General features: G+C 40.5%; 1 protein-coding gene across 2 annotated transcripts; it reads right to left on the minus strand.

Moving 5' to 3' along the window:
* Positions 1-671: 671 nt before the first annotated feature.
* dgcr2 (DiGeorge syndrome critical region gene 2) lies at positions 672-19,244 on the minus strand. Of its 2 annotated transcripts, XM_039615930.1 has the most exons (11): positions 18,858-19,244; positions 11,901-11,933; positions 9,070-9,192; positions 5,620-5,697; positions 5,327-5,531; positions 4,994-5,070; positions 4,717-4,899; positions 4,413-4,616; positions 3,884-4,036; positions 2,998-3,234; positions 672-2,896 (listed from the first exon to the last, which is right to left on the minus strand). In XM_039615930.1, the coding sequence occupies exons 1-11, from the start codon at positions 18,937-18,939 to the stop codon at positions 2,664-2,666; spliced, it is 1,608 nt and encodes a 535-aa protein (XP_039471864.1). In that variant the 5' UTR covers positions 18,940-19,244; the 3' UTR covers positions 672-2,663. The 2 variants fall into 2 exon arrangements, with proteins under 2 accessions (XP_039471864.1, XP_039471865.1); XM_039615931.1 differs by lacking the exon at positions 11,901-11,933.
* Positions 19,245-20,162: the final 918 nt, after the last annotated feature.

Raw genomic sequence — 20,162 nt, forward strand, 5'->3', positions numbered from 1 at the left:
ATTCATCTCATGGGAAAGTCAGAGGATGTGTTAGCAGGCTGGATTAGAAGTGAACAGAATATATATGACTCGGTATAAAGAGGCTGTAAAAATCACACTGTGTTTAAACTTCAGAGGTTCTCTTTTTATTTTCTCATCACTGCCCCACGCTTTAGAGTGGAAGGGACCACCCTCTAATCAGTGCCAAGCTCTGAGAATCCAGTTAAAAACCCTCAAATTAACACCTAATTTTACACTTAAACGCATGTTTTTAAGTGATGTTACACTTCCTCTCTTAACAGCTTAGTGTTAAGTGTTACGTGTTTCCCATCCAGGAATAGATTGTGCGACTCCGTCACTACTCAGCCTGCATGAACAAAGCCTCTTTTCTCCCACGGCGCTTCTCGGCTGGGTATCACTCTCTCCTCTCTGCCTGCCCCCTCGTGAGTCACCGCAAGGTGCACTATATCCGCTTTCTTTAAATTATGAGAATCTTTTGATTGCCGTGGATCGGACACTGGTGCGAGGAGGCGGGGGGGATTTCCCTGCATCCCACCTTAATCTAATTTGACATTTGGTGACCACAGGCGAAGGAATTTCCTCCTCAAAGCCTCGCAGAGCAGCTAAATGTCACGATGTAGCGAGGTTCAACGTAAAGTTCAGCATGTGTTCGGAGCCACTGACGCACAAGCTCGTCCTTCATGGTGCAATTTATTTGGCATTTGATTAGATGTACATCTACCTCAGAAAAAACACAAGCTCCCCTGCAAATTAAGCATTTCTTTTTTAAATGGTAAAGGCTATGAAATAAACAATGAAATGTAGCATCTGCTGTATTGTACATAAAACATTTCAAACCCCGCTCCCCCTCCAAAAACAAAAACGAGCTCTTACGCCACCATCAACACCACCTTCTAGCACAGAAACTACAGTGTAAATGCAGCCGGATGGGTTGTGGTGGGCACGTTTTGGATGCGTACGGGGATATTAAACTATATGCAGGAGTCTTTTGAGCCTACTGTACAGGACACACGGTTGAGCATAAAACATTTTTGTCCAAATCAAAAAGAACAAAAAATAAAAATAAAAATCTCTCAGCATGCCAAAAGATTAAAAACATGCACCACAGGTCGACAACGCAAAAAAAAAAAAAAAAAAACTTGATTTAAAATAAGAAAAAAAAAAAAAACATAAGAAAAATCAAACTGAATACATCATTTTCTAAACACACATGAACACTTTTCCACAATTTCTGTGAACATGATTTTGTTTCTTGGATAATCCATAATCCACTGTGGATTGTCAAAGTAAAGAAAAAAAAAAGGGGGGGGGGGGTAGCTTAAACAAAATAAACAACCAAAAAAACCCAAAACAAAACAAAAAAGCAACTTCTTTTTACAAAAATACATTCAAACATAAGTTACACAGATGTGCACAGTCTGACACGTTTACAGCCGTTTTTTTCCTCCTCGAGGCAGATCATGAGCGGCTTGGATGCTGGTGGTTGTGGGTCAGCTCTGATCTGCAGACGATTACTCCTCTGATGATTGACACCGTAATTCTCCCCAAGTATACAGACCCTCATCACCAACACATTTATATGAAAAAAAAAAAAAAAAAAAAAAAATCCCGCCGCTGCAGTTGGTGACATCCCATCACTAACTGAAGACAAACCTCAGTAACAGAAGAATAGCACAGAAATGCGCCTGATCCAACCGAGGGAGGAATTAAATCACCAAGAAAATGCAGAATTATCCTGGAAAGAGTTGGTGATGAAACAGAAGCAACTCTGGGACCATCTGGATGATTATACGACTTAATGATTGGAGCATTTATCTCATATAAACGATTTTTTTTTTTTGGGGGGGGGGGTTCAAATTTAATCTTCACATATACGCTCATAAAGCCTTTGACGCTTTGTTGATGGACAGGGAAAGAAAATCAGCCTATATCTATCCCACAATTAAACAATCAAGGTAACGACCTGTAGCCATAAATTATTATCAAAAAAAAAGAAAATAAAAAGAGCACAACATCCTTTGACACTACGATGCCTCATGTCAGCTACGCCCGATAAAAACCCCACAGCAGGAAATTTAGCCGTACCTTACGAGGTTAAACCTCTCAACTACAAAACATGTTTTTCTGCAAATTTGCTCTAAAAACCTGGAAGACCGCTTCATGTGTCAGACTAAGGGGACGGTTTCTGTACGCGCTGCGACAGACTGTGGGGTGGATGAGAAAGTTATCGCAGCCTGAACACTACCTGATTGATACGGATGTGTTCGAAAGTATGCCGCAAACAGAAACAAAAGTTGGCTCTTCTGTCCGTATGCGGTTATTTTTCCTCGTGCTGTTACAAATCTGACCTACGGGTGTATTTACACCAGGGGCTTTGTTTTTTTATGACCAACAGGCCCGTTTTGAGGTGTTTGAAAAGCTTTTCTCAGTCTGGGCTAAAAGCAGAAGTGTGGCCTTCTTGGTCTGGATGTAGAGTTTTTGTCTCTTTGCTCCTTCAGATGTCACTGTCTTAAAAAAACAAACAAAACAAAACAAAAACACTCTGATGAGTCTGTACAAACTGTAACTGTCCTCTCTGCAGCCAGCATTTTGTGCTCCTGGTGCGGAAAACATCTACGACCCTCCTCCGACGGTGGGTAATGTGCAGGTGTCTGCCCACAGTCTTATACCACGGTGCTGAGGGAGGAGGCGCAGTCTGCAGGCATGCAGGGTGGGGCGTGGCCATCTGTCGGTGTGTCGGGCCCCACCAGGAGGGTGCTGCTGTCTATGGAGTCCTCCCTCTCCTGACAGGATGGCGTGGAGTCTGGCACGGGGCCTGTCGTGTTGGGAATATTGGCCTGGAGCCCGTCACCCATGGCGTTCATCTGGCTCGGCACGATGGAAACCCCACCATGCCCTGAAGATACAGAAGCAGACAGAGAAGTGGGAAACGAGAGCGTTTATCACTCCGCACATGACGATGTTTGTAAAGAACAAGAGAAAAGGATGTGCGCCTACCGAGGTCCACGTAGAGGAGGCTGTCTGGGTTTATGGAGGCTTCGTATGGAGGAGGGGGGTCGTCAGGATGCTGGATGTCGGGGTATTTGTAGGCTGCGTAAGGCGGAGGAGGCTCTTGGAAATGAAAAGCGCCTCCCTCCCCATCATCGGACAGATGCAGGGGAGTGAGACCGGTGCCAAAGGCGTCTGGGCCGTAGTCAAAGCCTGGGACTCGTCTTCCAAGGTTAAAGTGATGCACTGAGATTTAAAAAAACAAACAAACAAAAAAACAAGGCAGAGTTTAAAGTTTAAGGTGCATTTAAAGTGAGCTTTTTGGATTATTCAGACCATCTCTGCCTTATTGTTTTATCGCACTTAAGATGCTTTGAAGATGGCAACTGACTGAGAGTGGTCGCAGATCTGGTCTCCGAAGCAACCACTTCAAAAACAATAAGATTGTAAGTTGTCACAAAAACTTTGTGCTGCCATCTCCAACAACTGATTTCCCCAATGCGACTGCAGCAACAGCCAAGACTGTTGTTACCCTCATGTGTATAAAAATGCAGAAAAATATAAATAATGTAAAATAGAAATAAAGAAAAAAACAAAAAACAAACAAATACATTTTAGATGTGTAAAGCATAAAACTAGAGTGAAAATTAAATGAATTAATAAAAATAAGCAGCTTAAAACATAAATATCAATATTTAAAATTAATTTCAACATTTATTTTATTTATTTATTTACTGTTGTTTGCGGCAGTTTTTGCAATCCTTATGAGTTTTCATTTTTAGAAAGGAAGATTTTTATCTCAGTATTTTAAATCGTTCCTCATACAGACAAAGACCAATTAAAAAGTGACCACAGGTGTAAACTTTGGATCTCAGTGCTGCAACACTTTACTCACAGTTTCCTCCAATCAGCGTTTCGATGCGTTCACGTCTTCTCTGACGCAGTCTGTGTACCATGAAGAGCAGCAGAGAGAGGATAAGGAAGGACGAGATGCAGCTGACGATCAGCCTCATCCCGCTGGCCATCGAGTCAAACAGACTATTCCCATCTGAGGGAGAAGACGGGAAAAACCTAATCAAATCAGGATATGTCCTTGCAAACGTACTTAGTTAAAAACTCTCTTTTGCTGAGCTTCGAAGGAAATTCTGCACCGTTTATGTGTGAATGTGACACACCAAGCACATTAAAAAACATCTCTATTTTTGCTAATTGTTTATATAAATGAGGCCAATTTTAATCCTCCTGACTCATTTAACTTAATATACTGCATATCAAACAGTGTAAAAATGTGTAGGTGACGAATCGTGATGCAGAATAACATCTTATAGGACTACGAGCACTGGAAGGCTTCTAATCACTGATGATTATTACACACTGGTGGTGGTTTGTAACCAGTGGCATGTGTTCGGATGCGGTGGTAGTACCTGGATCGAGGCAGGTGAACTTGCAGCACTCTTTGGGATCCTTGCGGAAGTGCTGGCAGCCTTGTGGCCGCTCACACAGCGCGGCGACGCACATCTCAGGCTCGCCGTCATGACATGTGCAGCTGAGACACGGGTCGTCTCCCTTGGGGGTGAAGTAGTAGCCCTCGTTTACGACATTGTCTTTTATATCCACGCACGTTTGCCCTGTGGCAAAGACAATATGACATCAAAATAAACACATGGCCCCAGCGGAGCAAATAACTGACTTCATATTTTTGATAACAAACAGAAAATTAACCCATACTCCTCTTGCACAGAAACGGAAACTTCTTGTAGCAGTTCTCAGCGTGCCAGCTGTGCAGGCCTCGCTCGTTCATGCTTTTGTACTGAAAGCGCTGCAGCTGCGCACAGAAGACATTGTCTTGGGTGGCGGAGGCCTCCCCCAAGTCTTTCAGACCCTCAGGAGGCAAAAACACCTGCATAGAGCCTGAACACAAACAATTCACACATTAAAGCATTCAAATAAATGACAGAAGACAAACAGCACATGTAGGTACTTCACAAAGCTGAATCTTTCATACCTTTATATGCTACTTCCCAGCGGCCATCCAAGGAGTGGCTCTGATTGGTGATCACATACTGGTAACCCACCCAAAATCTGAAACAAACAACACCACTTACACCATGTCTAGTGATTACGCATTAGCCACTACCAGTCACTAGATGGCCTGCAACCAGCTACAGAGCAGCGTAACATCTAAAACAACAAGCACACACACTGCACTGTAATATCTTCCTTATTAAAATAACAAAAACAAACCAGAGTTAAAGCAGAAGTTTAAAGACTGAAATGAGATTTCTGTTCAGGAACTGAAACCTGACAGCTTATTTCTGTGTCAATAAAGAAAACTTACTTGCACTGGTCTCTGCACACTTTATCGTCAAAGTCCACCTCGATCTTCAGTATGAACTGCAGCTCCTCATTGGTCACAAACGTGGCCAACGAGCCGTTGACTTTCTGACACGTATCCACGGCCTGCCAGTAGTTCTCGTTCTTCAGGTACACTTTGTAGCAGCTCGCCGTTTTCTCGTAGTGATGCCACCCGCTGGGGCATTTCTCTGCGGACAGAGAAGACAAGACTGAGCACAGGATCGCCACGCAGATTCGATTCAAATAAACCTGCTGAGGGCAAAGTGAGACGCTTACTGTTGAAGCGCACCGGCTGAGCCACACCGATGACGTCTTCCACCTGGTCGTACCCGCTGCCATAACGAAACCTCTCCTCTTTTATAACAGCACAAATGAAGAAAAAAAGGTTAAAAAAGTGGACTTGTTTGTACGTTCTGCCATAATAAATGTAACTGAGAACAACAGATGGTGTTTTCAGTGTGTAGGATAATTGTTAACAGCCCGTGATAATATTTAGAAGTCAAAACCACCACACATCAGTGAAATTAAAATATATACTAAGGCTGATACTAATCTGAGGAATATGAAAGCAGAAGCAATACTTTGCTGACCGTGCAGATTGCATCCTCTACTATGTTTTATCAGGAGTTCACAGAGATTAAAATCTAGACTGAGGGAAGCACCCCAGTACCGTCTATGTGCAACACAATATAATATACACTTTTTAATGACAAAATTTAATTGTTAATATGGATCTCTTGCTACTCTTTGACTAGCTAGTAAGAAAATAAAGTACGTAGGTATGTTACAAACTATAAAGAAAACACACTGTCTCAATTGTGGCATCTTTACTACTTTTTCTTAGTATAAACTAGAAGAAAAAGATAAGATTTAAAAACATGGGAAATATGCTTGGAGATTTTAGAGCACATATGATATATCAGCAGATAATAGGTGTTTACTGATATTGGCATTTATAACAGCTGATAAATGAGCATTTAAAACGTAAAAAGGCAGGAGAAACAGCCTTCAACCGCATTTTCTGTGTTGATGCTGCATAATCTGTCCACCAGAGGGCCCTCTGCAACGTCCCTGTTAGCAAAACACCTCTGGCACAACAACCAGAGGTGTGTTGATTTTTGTGATGGTGGCTATATTGGACAACGGATGCTGGATTTGGAGGAGGCAGGCAGGAAGCGAGGACGACCTCAGAGGAGGTTCAAGGATGTAACGATGTAGAAAAGGGGACAGGCTGGTGTGAGACAATGGCGACTTCTGAAGGGAGTAATGGGTAGCAGATAAAATAGACTGTTTCTCTGTTACACGACTCAATGAGATTTAGTTTTTGACTGATGCTTCAAAAAGGAAGGAACTGCAGGCTATGAAAACAGCAAATATTGAAGAACTTAACTGAAAAAACACCACTAAATTTGAGGAGCATACACTTTGTTTACATTTATAACAGCATTTATTTGGATTTTGCACTGAGATTCACAGTTTTCACTGCATACAGTGACTGGCCTTCAGCTGGGTATTTTCCACTTTTCAGTTTCTCAACTGTAAAGCTGAGACGTTTCTTCTTGCATTGGCCACTCTGCTGCTATTATAAATCTGAAGGATTACTTCACCTTTCAGTGTTAATCAAAAAGAGAAGTGCCCTAACAAGAACAATGACTCTCCAGCAAGCTGGTGATTAACGTGACAATAAGCCCTTGCTGTGACTTGAGTAAGGCTTGCATTTCTCAGTAAGCTCACACTTAAAAAAACAAAAGGTCAGCAGTCGTCCCTCTAAACATGCAGACTATCAGATATATGAATTTGTCCAGTTTTACTGCTAAATAAACAGAAAGAAAAAAAAAAGCAGAAGGAAATTGCTTTTCAACTTCTTAAGCTGTTCTGTTAAAAATGTGGTTTTACTGCAGAATGAATAGACTTCAGTGTGAACCCTTAATCGTTTAACAGCATTGCCGGCATAGAGCGTTAACTCGGAGCGCGCACAGCTGCTGTATGGAGGTCACATGCTGCACTCAATCCTTTCAATAACTCCCGTTATGCTGTCAGAGATCTCGGGATAAGGTCTTTCTAGACTTAAGCGGAGAACAATAGGATTTCGGTCAAAGGCTTAGTGACATCTATGCAGTGTAGGACAGATGAACCAGCAGTAAACAAAAACAGAGACACATGTGCAGCCACTCAGCCTTTAACCCTTCCTCCCCCTGCCATCTGACGCTGGGACTCACTGTGAGGGACTATGAGGACTACCAAACCACAACTGAGCTGCTGAGCAAAAGCAAATTAGCGAGACAGGACTGTTTATGTGGGTGGTTATTGTATTAAATGCAACTATGCCATGCTGCAGTTCAGACAGGGAAGCAAGGGCCAAGATTTACTACCAAAGTAGAAAAACGTAAGGCTGAACGCTGCATATTTCTGGCCCTCAATACTACCGAAATTCACCCAAGTGACACATAATTCCTAATTTTCCACTTCCGAACTTGCTGAGTAACATATATACACACTGAACACCAAATGTGTGAATGCTCAGTGTCAAAAATAGCACTGTGAAAAAACACTGACATGGGGCCATGATGAGCTGGCCCTGATTTTTCTGAACAAGAAAAGAAAGAAACAGAAATTCTGGCTTCATCCAGTTCAGACCCAGTTAGTATTCCAACGGTCTCCTGTAGTGCAAAAGCATGTTTATGGGTGGTGTGCGAATTGCTATTTATCCGTGTTCCTGTGGGATTACGCTTTAGCAGGATATCTACAACATAACTATGTCGAAACTCTACGCTGTAGCCTTACATGCACCTCCCTAGAAATGTAACCACACATTGGGTTGATGCAGCCCACAACTACTCTGATTGGTCAATAATTCCTGTGTATGTCTGGCTACTTTTTAGTTCCGTTTTTTTAAATTTATCAGTGAGAGCATAAAATCATTGCCTTAATATAAGGAATAATAATCACAGCTTCAATATTAGGACTCACAAATATCAGCAAATTCCTGGAGGGAGATTGTTGAAACTACCAGAATGAACACAAGGGAGTGTACAAAGAAATGGAAAAAGTCCCCTCAAGCCCCCGAAGAACACTGACCACAACAAAGCATTGACATTGGCTGGCATCCCACACTGTAATTAACATGTAATGCACGAGCACAAGCGTAAGTGCAAGCTGTGGGCTCTACAAAGCTTCCCTGCACAGGTCTGACTCAGGCCTTAGACCTGTAAGAAACTGGCGACCTGTCCAGGGTGTAGCCAGGTGGGATAGGCGGGATAACTCCAGCCTCTCATTGATCTGAGCTGCCATGCTCTTTCAAAGAGAAAGCACATGTCCCTTTCATCCTGTTCTTGTACTCCATCATACTCCTTAATACACACTCACTCCCTTATCAAGTCTGCTACTCTTCTGTATGTAGATGGCACTGCTCATTAATGACATGGATTAGCAGCGTCTTTGTTTACAAACTGGGGCACTGATGGCTGATCACCTGCAGAACACCCCTATTTACCCTGCATACTAAATCTTTGCATATATTCACCTGAACGTCTCTCAGTTTGGCTTGATTAGATTGCACTACATCCTCCACACCTGTATTCAGAGCTGCTCAGCTGTGATCTGATCATCCAAGCGTGAAAAGGTTCTAAAAGGTTCTGTGTGTTGCTAGTCTTTCTGAAAATCAATCATGTTATGGGTGTTAGGTAACAGACTGAGTGTGAAAGGGCTTAAGTGAGCCGTACTCACGGGGACAGTCCATCTCGTCACTCTTGTCCTCACACGCTGTCCAGCCGTCACACTGCCAGGACATCGGGATACACTGCATCTTCCCACTGCGGCAGGCAAACTGCCCGGGGCTGCAGCGCTGCTCTGAAACACACACAAAAAAAGAGGGTTTGTGTGGTTAAACCTGCACATAACCGAGGCCTTTTTACTAAGGAGAGAAAACCATTTAAACTCAGAGTGCAGCAGACTGAATGGCGCCGTGTGAGCTTTCAAGGCAGTTAATAAAATAAGACGTCTGAGATGGCGAATGGGTAAATGTACAGTTAGAGCTGCTTGATCACGGCAAAAATCATCATCACCATTACTTCGTGAGTATTGACATTGTGATGATTTAACACAACTGCTTACACGCTCAAAACAAAAACAACAACAACAAAAAACAACACGCCAAACACAAAGGAAAGGGATGCACTTTATGGACAAACAAGAGCATTAGTGGAAAGCACACAACGTTATTATGTTAATAAATGAGTGGAAGACAAAACTGTAACTGAATTAAAATTCAATCAACTGTGCTTCCTGTGATCGTGACTGTCTGCTCACTCATTATTAAGCAAGGAGCGGAAAAAGCCACAGCTGCTAGCGATCGTGTATGTTTGGATTTCTCAAACTTTATCAGAGATGTTGATCAACTGTAAGGAGGAAGATAATCTGCCGAGCCATTTCATCATGTCTGCAAGCCACTGCGTTATGTTTATAGCCTGACATTAATAGAATCTGCTGCTAAGAGTATTTCATGATATTCAGTAACATTAGAGCGCTGAGGATAAAACAGTACTCCTGCAAGCAGTTCAATGATGACAGCAACTCAAGAAGAAGCCTAAGGCACAAGCAGACAATACTGAACTTTTATGTTCTGTCTGTTTAGCGGCCTATGAAATAAACTGAGCTTTCCCGATGCAGTTAAACAGCGCAGTGGTCAACATTACTGATCATCAGATCAATAACTTATCACTATTTGCTTGTTTTTAGATTGTTATAGAAAAGGGTAAGTTCAACATACCCGGGATATCACTTGCCTTAACTTAAGCTGTCATACGAAAGTGCATATACTTCTGTTAATTGACAAAACTCAGACTCTTTGATTTTATTAAATGCAGCCCAGCCATGCTTAGGTGTCCACCTAAAGTCCCATTTTAAGTCAGGAAAAGACAAAAATCACAAACATCGACAGGTTTGCAGATGAAACTAAAACACTGCAAGCAAAAAAATCAACAGTGTGTGAGAGACAGGAAAAGCAGTGATGTGTGTGCAAGGTTGAAAAAAGTGCTAAAAAGTAAATTTAAAGAGAAGATAAGGTAAAAAGGCCATCTGTTAGACCTCTGTTAAGGTAATAGACTTCTAGCAGCTCTGTTATTAAGACACAGAAAATGTGACTTTTTAAAAAAAAAAATGAATATAGACAATTTTAGATGATTATTTCATCTGTAGCCCTGGTTGTGTTAAAAAGACAAATATAAAATAAAGTTTCGAAACCAGTAAAAAGGTTCATCGTACTTCCTGCTAAGTGTTAGTATTATATAACTAGAGGATCATATTTTACTTCTAATGGCTTATACAATAATACATTTGTTTTAAATTTGCTTGAACCCAACAGAAAAAATGAAACTGCTTCTAAGAATCTGCATGTCTCTGTAATGTTTTCCTGGGAAAGACTTAAGGCGGTCTGCTCTTATGAGAACAACAAGTCTGAAACTTCCAGGAAGAGAGATGCAGACATTGGATTTTTACACGCTGAACTCTTATCTCAATAATAACCTGCAGCGAAAAGTTGGTGATGCACTCCAGTAAGAAGTGGAACATTTTTGTCATGCTGAAAACTCGGGATTAAACCCGAAGTTGCTAATTCCCTAATACTTCGCTGTAGTAAAGGACTCCGAGGTGTCAAACATATGGCCCGCTACAGACCCACCACAGGGTCCAATCTGGCCCACTGGATAGCTTTGCACTATGTGAAAATCACAGAGAAACAGGGCAAAAACCGGGAGTTGTTACTGTGTTTATTCCTAGGACACACTGTGGTGTTTAGAATCTTTATTTTTATGTCCCTGAACATGATTTGTGATTAGATTATCCAGCTACAGCAAATTAACCCTTTCCACCATCAAAGGACAAAAACGTCAATATTAAAACGCAGTTCAAGTCCTAAACATGACAACTTTTTAGACTCACACTCTGTAAATTTTAAAATTCTTTATTATTTATCACTTGAATCTATTTGGTTAGGGGTTGTTATTTAAATGACTTGGTTAGGAATGAAAACCTACTTCTTTCAGGCTAAGGCAAAAAGATCGTGGGTGCGACTGTTTAAAAAAAACAAAACAAAACAAAAAAAAACAACAACAAATTTTCTTGGTTGCCAGGATAAGGACAACATGCCTGCATAGATTACATATATTTCCTCGCTGAAATACAGTGTGTTTCTGTGCACAAATGTGAACAAACAAACTGTTTTTCTTGACTATTGAACATTTTGCTACGAGACGGGGCTGGACAGAGTGAATGAAAATAAAAACTGAAACTTAAGTTCCTTTCCTTAATACAGGGTGTTATTTTCAACAATAGATTTAATAGTCCTGCCCATTTGAGATCAGACTGTGCTACATGAAGCCCATTAACTAAAATCTGTTTTAGCCCACCTGGTTTATATTAAAATATAAATTTGACTGCTTTAAAAGGACTTTTAGTTTAATACAGGGTGACTCTTATATTGAAAATCTGCTTGAGCTACTAATAAGAAAAAGGAAACTAAATTTTTTTTTTAAAAAAACCCAAAAACATACTGTGCTTACCTGACAATAATCTTGCCAGAGCTACCCGCGGACCTGAAACAAATAGAAAAAAAAATAGAGTGACTAGCCTGTATATCAGTGTGTCGTCTTTCAAAAAAAAAAAAAGTAAAACAATATTTCATTTAATCCAGTCCGATAAAAAAAAAAAAAAGTTAAATTTTTTTTTTTTTAAATCCTGTTTATGCTGCTCGTGATTTTTTCTTTATTTCTTACTGTCACCTATTCTCTCCACCCTCTTGTTTGTGAGGACACAGGTAGTCATGTAAACCTGCAGAGGAGCTGCATCACCCACTTGCCTGACAAATATAGCAACGCTATTTTTTCCTTAGAAGAGCGAGACAGGGAGGAAAAAAAAAAGCTTATTTAATTTAAAACCAGACCTCCAGCTTTGAAAATCAACACAGCTGTGACCACAACCTACACTGGACTTCAGTATCATTTATTTGTACTATAGGTGGTGCAAAATAAATAAGCAATTACAAGAAGAAAAAAAAATCAGATTTCCCAAATAAAAGCTGTCAGTTAGTTATAAGAGTTAGTTTTGATGTCAGATTTTCAAAATAAAAATTATTTCCCAGATGTCTGACTTTATTACCATCATAATTCAACTTTTATAGCCAAACTATTTAGCTACCGTTCTTTTGCAACAAGCATTAAAGTCCAGCAATGGCAACAACACCACCGGATTTCCAGAAAGCCTAGTTCTGATTGCTGCAACCTTATTGCACAAGGATTTCTTAGAAACTAACAACACTGTGGGAACTTCTCACTGGGCTTTACAGCATGATTTAAGCATTAAAAAGTTTTTTTCTAGTACTGAACTATACATCCCTATTTTATAGGGAAGCAGGATGAAGAAAAAAACCCACACTGTGGCTGGGATGAATTCACTACAATTTGTTCTTGGAAGCATTACAAAGCTACCAGTTCATCTATATTTTGGTGTAATGTTTGTCCGAGGGTTAAACAGCAGCAGAGTTGTTAGTTTAAGCTTAGGAAAGCTAATGTTAGATCGAAGCAGTGCTACTGAACCTGTAACCCTTAAGTTTAAGAAGATCACACAGTCCACAGGTGTTTTAAGAGCCGTCTCACACAGAAACGTCACCTCTTGGTTAATGCTAAGTGGATTGAGGTGCATTACAAACAAGTCTCAGTCTCCTGGGAGTGAGTGCATCATCAAACCCGAATGTGTGTCAAAATGACAGATAACTTTAAAGACATTAACGATTAAACACATTAGAGGAAGCTAAAAATAATTCATCCTTAAGTTTATGATGAATAATTGTTGGCGAATGGGTTAAAAAGCTTTGTTTAATCAAACAGGGGCAGAAGGTGACAGCTCTTAGCTGGAAGCAGGCTTGTTTTAGAGTCCCATTTTTTAAATCTAATGCCCCGGTTTAATCAGTGCATTGAATGAAGCCTTGCTCAGATTCCCTCATATTTGCCCTCTTAAAGTCATGACATTATGACTGCAGGCCATCATATTTCAAAAGTGAGGGGATTTCCCCTTTAAACGCTTCCACAGGGGGGATTTATACACTTTGGGAGGGATCAGGGTCAGTTTGAGCGTGCTATGTTGGGGGGATAAGCCCAGTGAGCTCAAGACTGGAGGTCTGAATAACCGATTAGTAATGTGCAGGTCACTGGTTTGAGTCCCTGTTCAGATGAAGGCACTTCCTGTCTTTGTGATTAATTTTCTGAATATTATCCCTTTTTCTCCAGAGTGTGATCCTAGATTTAGATGTCTGCACTCTGTCAACTTCACATCTTTTAAGTCTCATAGAAACATGGAAGGAAAGCACATCAGACGTTGTCCAAATTGGATGTCAATTCATCTTTGGAGCAATTTGGACCAGCCATTCTGGACCGGTGCAATGCTTTTAATTGTTTGGGGTATTTTCCTGCATTATAAATGCTAATAATATGAGGCCCTAGTTTCTGATATATAGTAATCTCCATGTGCAGGAAGCAAATAAGACTTTTATTAGCAGTTCTGGTTTTTATTTTGAGTCTTACTGACTAGCACAGACTTGGAAAATAGGAATACATTGGCTGAAATGAATCTCAAACACATCAACACTTGGTCCAATGACAATTCAGCTATTTATTGAGTTTAAATAAAAGTCTCCTTACTCATAGTCAGACTGTAAACAATGACTGAAACACAAAAAAGGACATCCACACTTCTGTGTGATTTTTCTTTTATGTGGATACCCACCGGCTACGGTAGTAGCTCTGAAACTTGTTGGTTATTATAGCTAAGAATTATGGGAAGTGGCGACCCTGAAATTTGATCATGAGGACATCTTGACTTTCCATGCTTTTTATTTACATAAAGATAAATAAAACACAGCCCAATGAAACTTCTGATAAAACCTCTGATATGCCACAATAAAAGCTGCTTCAAATCAAAATCCCTAGTGTTTCAGTGGATACCAGCGATGCAGTTTATTGAAACGTGCAGGCTTTTATTGTGACACATTTTCCTGTGTATTAAATATATTACAAATGAATTAACCAATTACCTTATAAAGTACATGTTTGCAGACTTGCTAAAGAAACCAAGCCCCTTGCTGTGTGTAGCTGAATAAACACTTTCATCAGAGAAGGATGTGAGCTTTTTCCTCTTCCCTACAAGGCTGCCAGATAATTCTAACAAATCCTCCGACAGGGAACCATATTTTAATTTAAAATTTTTTCCCCATACATTTCCCACTAATGAATATTGCAATAAGACTTGTTGCTAAGGCTAAGAAGCAAACAAAGCCAAATCCAGCTTGTTACTGGCTGACTCTTTATATAGCTACATGTGCTCCCTCAGAACTATAAAATACAAGCATCTGTGCTCCATTTGAATAATGACTGTCTGTGCACATCAGTATTCATGCTTTCAGTGCATATCTGGTATCTGTACTGCTCGAAAACCCACAAATGCTACTGGAATCAGAATAAGATGCCAGTAGCTGTCTGCTTCAGGTTATCAGACATTACATGCTGAAATCAGGGCTTGTGCATATCCAACCTGTTCATATATCAGAATAACAATGATTAGGCAGTTATTTTTTTGTTACTGCTGCGGGAAAACACAAGGTCAGAAAATCAGAGATCTCAGTTTAGTTAAAGGCAAAAGGGGCAAAAAAACAAACAAAAAAAACATCCCTTGCTGAGGCTTTTTTTCAGGATTTTATGATCTGTACATGTTGACAAAAGAATCAGCAAACACTGGTTACCCTGAGCGAAGTGAGCCTCTGCATCTCTTATATAACCAACAGGAAAGCACAATAAAGACTATGAGACTGCCCCAGCTCGGTCCCGCTCAAGTGTAACGGCACAGTGAACCGGCCTTGTGCACACGCTGCATCATCTCCAGCCCCTGATGATTCATATCAGCACTGAGCTTTGCCGTTCAAAGCACTGTGTGGGTATGGACATTCATTTATTTCTTTTTTATTGCACCTTCTCACATTAACAAGCCATATTTTTATCTGCACCTTGTGCATGAAAGCATTGCTGGTCAGCTTCCTGTGATAATTAACCAAAGTAAAGCGCCTTTCCTGTGCTATCACTGTCACTTCAGCTGTGAGACACACTTAATACTTAAAATGGTAAACAGAGCTGTGTGACTGGAAGCTACAATGTTATTAGGAAAAGTTAACACTATTTCCAAATTAAGTAGTGTCAAAGGGGCAATACGGATTATCTCTATAGACCAATTCACCATGTTAGCTATAAGACGCCTTGTGAAATCAGTCTTTGAGTCACTTCTATATTATTTTCAATTCCTCTACAAAAGCAGTCCCCAGCAAACCAGGACGAGAAGTCTCAGAGTGAAAAAGTTTTGCTCTACAGCCAGAAATGTGAAAGGGGACGAGGGCTGTCTTACAGCAATCCTGCAGAAGGAAGTAATTCACCCGTATAGACACTATTTACCCCACGAAACAACCAAATGGAAACCATAACTTAGCTTCATGTCTGGACAGTGTTGACGTCAAATTTCACGAGTTCTCTCAAGCGCCATATTATCTCATTTACTGCTTTTCACTAGCTGCCAGAATACACGTACGCAGAGTCGTTTTGCCCGCAGGTCATGTTTCAAACATTTGCCTTAGTGACCTTTCAATAAACTTCATCGCTGTATTATTGCGTGGCTGTCCTTCAAGTGTACTTGTTAAAATCCTTAACCGATAAATGGCACAGGTTGAAACACTGCCAATTTTTTTGTGCAAAACAGACTGCTGAACAGCCGACAGTGCAACACAAATCGGCTGCTCAGACCCAAAGATTAGCTGACTGCAGCTCAAGTTTAAGCTGATGGTCGTGTCAGTCACACTACACAAAAACAACCAAGCTCTGCTCACTTTTATACACTGTTGGCTGTGCTCAACCTCTTGACTCTTTTTTTAGAGTGCACACTGAAGTTTTTCACTCTCAGACAGCTTGGTTCACCTCTAGTCTCTGTAACCCACAGGACACATGCTAACCACTGGGCCTGTCATGTGCATTTCTGCTTTTATCTTAACCATACATACTACTTCTAGTGTGTATTGTTATGCATTGTGCAAATGCAGGAAACCTGCTGATTTGCCTTATTTGCACGTGAAACTCAGCTGGCCAACTGAGATGATCCTGATCACGTACATTTACCTTAAAATGTGTGACACTTCAGTGATGCCTGCCTCATTGGAAAATGCATAATCTTAACCTTTGAGAGTTTGCTGGAGTCAGCTGTGAAACAAATGTAGAAAGCAGGTACGCCCTTTATAAGTGTTAAAAATGTATGAGGATGATGTGGTTTAGTGGGTTACATCAATACCAAGTTAATGCCTCCACAACAGGAAGTCTTAAGCAACTATTTACATGTACGGTCAGATTTGGAGTTATACTCCCGCAGTCCTGATCTGAAGTCAAATGTCCAAGTCATGGTTGAAATAGTGACAAAAAAACTCAGCCCATCTTATAAAAACACAAGATGATGCATTCACTCCTGAGCATTTAAGCAAATCATGACTGTACTCTTTGGAAACTCCTAATATAAATAAACATTTGCCCAGGAACAAACCTCGACACGACCGGGCAATAAAAAGCATGCCGTGTTTGGTGTGCCAATTGTTTTGTAGGCAGGAGGTTTCTCCTTTGGATCGAGGCAGACAATAAAGTGTTTATTCATGAGGCTGAACTGATAGGCATAAATGTCAGGATCACAAGACCGGGATTAAAGCAAACCACAAGACGCATTTGGCCTTTCCCTGCTCAAATGGACATCTAAACAGCACCTTACAAGCTCTGCATTTGAAACAAAAGTAGAACACATTTACAGCAGAGACAAATAATACAATTTTTTACCCGTTTGGATTTTTATGACCTTCCAGGTGTATTTTATAATTATCCGAAGCCACCAGGGGGTAGTATTTTACCTGTGGATGTGCTCAGGTACTTTCAGACATGAGCTGCTTTTTAACTGTTGACATTTCTTTTTAGGTACTGCTGTTTCCTTTGTGCCAGGCTGCCATTATAAAAAGCCTCATTAAAGGTTACAATGACTCACTAAACTATCTTCGGATTCAAAATGGTATTACACAAAAGTATAGCCCAGCACTAGTTCTAATTAAGCGGGCATCTCTTCAACACAATACACATAAGTCATAGTGGTTGTTCCTAAACATCAATTGACAATCCCTTACTTTGAGTGTTTTTACACATATGAAACAATATTGTGTTAAAACGGAGAGTAGTTTTAATAAAAACAAAATGTATTTCTTTGTTTAGGGATTTGTATGATTGTTTTTTTCCTTTTCAAATGTTACAGTGTGTCCTGTGCAGGAGTGCCATGATGTTAATAATAGACATAAATCAGGGTTCCTTTAGCTTAAAATGAGCTTTTGGCAGTCACTTTTGATATTGATCAGGGCGCATGTAGTTAAGGCAAAAAGCCTGTGTTGCCTGATTTAACAAACATTTTCTTTTTATTGTATTTAAACTAAACTCAGCTTTAAAAAACTGATTTGCAACACACAATCCCCGTCTTTTGTGGAATCTAAAATACATGTAATCATCTAAGAAAGGTGTTTTTCTGGCTACACTCCCTTACCATCACCCTGCACTAATGTGCTGCAGATTTTTAGTGCAAGCAATTTGTCAAAATAAGACAAAACATCCATAAATGAAGTTAAACTGAATTTTTCTATACAGATATTTTTTGACCCCTATATTCATATAGTGGCACCACTAGCCCTGAGTATTAGCTTATGAGCTTATGTTGCCACAGAGACATATGACGCATTACTCTTTAATCTCTATTCACCAACTTAGTTTCCTTTAGACAGCTTTATCGTTTTAGTCATCACACTGGTGTATAGTGCGATGTGCCTGAGCTTGCAGCTCTATGATGTGAGACAGGTTTAGTGATGCAGGAGCATGAATCTCTGACATGCATTTCAAATTGAGGCTTCACGGCGGAAGCGGAGACCAACCCTGGAATGTAGTGAAGCCTAAATACACCTACATTGTTTACAAAGCTTTGGATTGAGCCAAGATATCGTTTCCACCTTGCGTAAGCACCATTAAGTGAATAAATGATTATGAGCTGTATCAAAAGGTCAAAACTAGACGGTTCACTCGAAGCGACCTTGTTTATTTTGAAAACACCACACAGCCTTACTTGATATTCAGGTGAAATAAATTATAATTTGGTTTAGAGATTTCAAGCTGGTGGGCATTACTTTAAAAGATTAAACATAATAAGAGTGCCAGCAGCAGCAGTAAAGGGGTCCTCCCCGCTGTCCAGCAGCTGCAGCAGGGACATGGGTTAAAAAAGTACCGGAGTCCCCGGCTTGTGGAGCAGGCCTCCCCGGTGAACCTGCCGCCCCCTGCCTCCAGCTCTAATCCGTTTCTCCCACTTTCTAGTGGAGCCCGGGGGGAATACATGCACAAGAAAAACAACTCGGAGAGGCTATTTACCTGCCCGTGGTGGGTCCGTTAAGGTGAGGACGAAGAGAAGAGAGAAGAGGACGAAACTGCTGCTGTCAGCTTTCGGCAACATTTATCCTCCATTCATAGTAACTCCTCTATCCAGAAATTTAAGGTATATTCCGAGGATCTGCACCGCCGCCGCCCTCTCCGAAACTACACCGCGAAAAGCTGAACGCAATTTGTGCTCATTTTCACGCAGTCGGAGCGGCAGCTGACGGAAGAAAACAGCGTGTGCACAAGCATAGTCGCACCGCTCAGCAACCAGGGTCGTGCTTCCGAGGGGCTAACGTTAGCTAACTGAGCTGCTCTGCCGTTAACGTCCAGTCCCGCTGCTCGGTGCCGAGCGGCTCTCATCCAAGATGGCCGCGGCCTCCCATCACAACAATCCCAAACATGCAGCGCGCACACATAGGCCATCAGCTGGAAGAGCCAGGGGCGGGGCTTATTGCGCGCGTGCGTGTGTGTTTGTGTGTGTGTGTGCTGAGGCCATCCAACTCTAAATATTATCGCTAGTTAAATATTTTCTTTCACTCAAGATAAAACCAAAAAGGCACAAGATGTACATCATACAATTATTATTATTATTATTATTATTATTATTAGTATCATCTCTGGGAAATAATAATAATATTTAACGTGAGAAAAGGGTTTTAAGACTAATGTATCGAATATAACGTTCTAAATATAACTGTTATTCTTGTAAATTTAACTGATTGTATTTAGTATTGTCTTTTCTATTTTGTTGTAAATGTATTTAAAACATTTAGTTTAAAGCTGAAAATCTTTAATTTCAGATAATTTGCACATAATTCAAGCTGTGTGCACATTTTATGTTTTCTTTTTAGAACTTTTTTTAAAAGCAAATTAAACTTTAGATAATTTATCCTGCAAATTTATACAAAACTATGTCAATTTTTAAAGACTTTAAACCAAATAGTCTTTTTCAATAAAAGATTAAGAAAAAAAAAAGCAGCTGAGAAAGAGTATATAGTTTAACCCAACAACACTAAATCGTGCCAGACATTTGGAACATGTCTAGATGAAGTTTGTGGAATGTGGATGACAAACCTTGTCCTAAAGCTATTATGAATCTTACTTAAGTTTCCATTCAACCCCTATAGCCGGTTAGGGCAGATGGCTACCTCTCCCTGAGCCTGATCCAAACAGAGGTCACTTCCTGGTAAACTGGAGTTTTTCCTTCCCACAATCATCTAGTACTTGCTCACAGGGGATCATCTGATTTTCTCCAAAACTACTGCAGGGTTTTTACTGTAAAGCACCTTGAGGCAACTG

This window comes from Oreochromis aureus, linkage group 7 (assembly GCF_013358895.1).
Source record: "Oreochromis aureus strain Israel breed Guangdong linkage group 7, ZZ_aureus, whole genome shotgun sequence".
NCBI lineage: Eukaryota > Metazoa > Chordata > Actinopteri > Cichliformes > Cichlidae > Oreochromis > Oreochromis aureus.

Excerpts from the sequence above, each read along its gene's own strand:
- dgcr2 (XM_039615930.1), bottom strand. The coding sequence starts at position 18,939 with ATGTTGCCGAAAGCTGACAGCAGCAGTTTCGTCCTCTTCTCTCTTCTC. Across the intron at positions 4,617-4,716 it reads TCCGTTTCTGTGCAAGAGGA|GGCAAACGTGCGTGGATATA; the intron begins GTATGGGTTAAT and ends TCTTTGCCACAG. Across the intron at positions 2,897-2,997 it reads CCTCCTCTACGTGGACCTCG|GGCATGGTGGGGTTTCCATC; the intron begins GTAGGCGCACAT and ends CTGTATCTTCAG.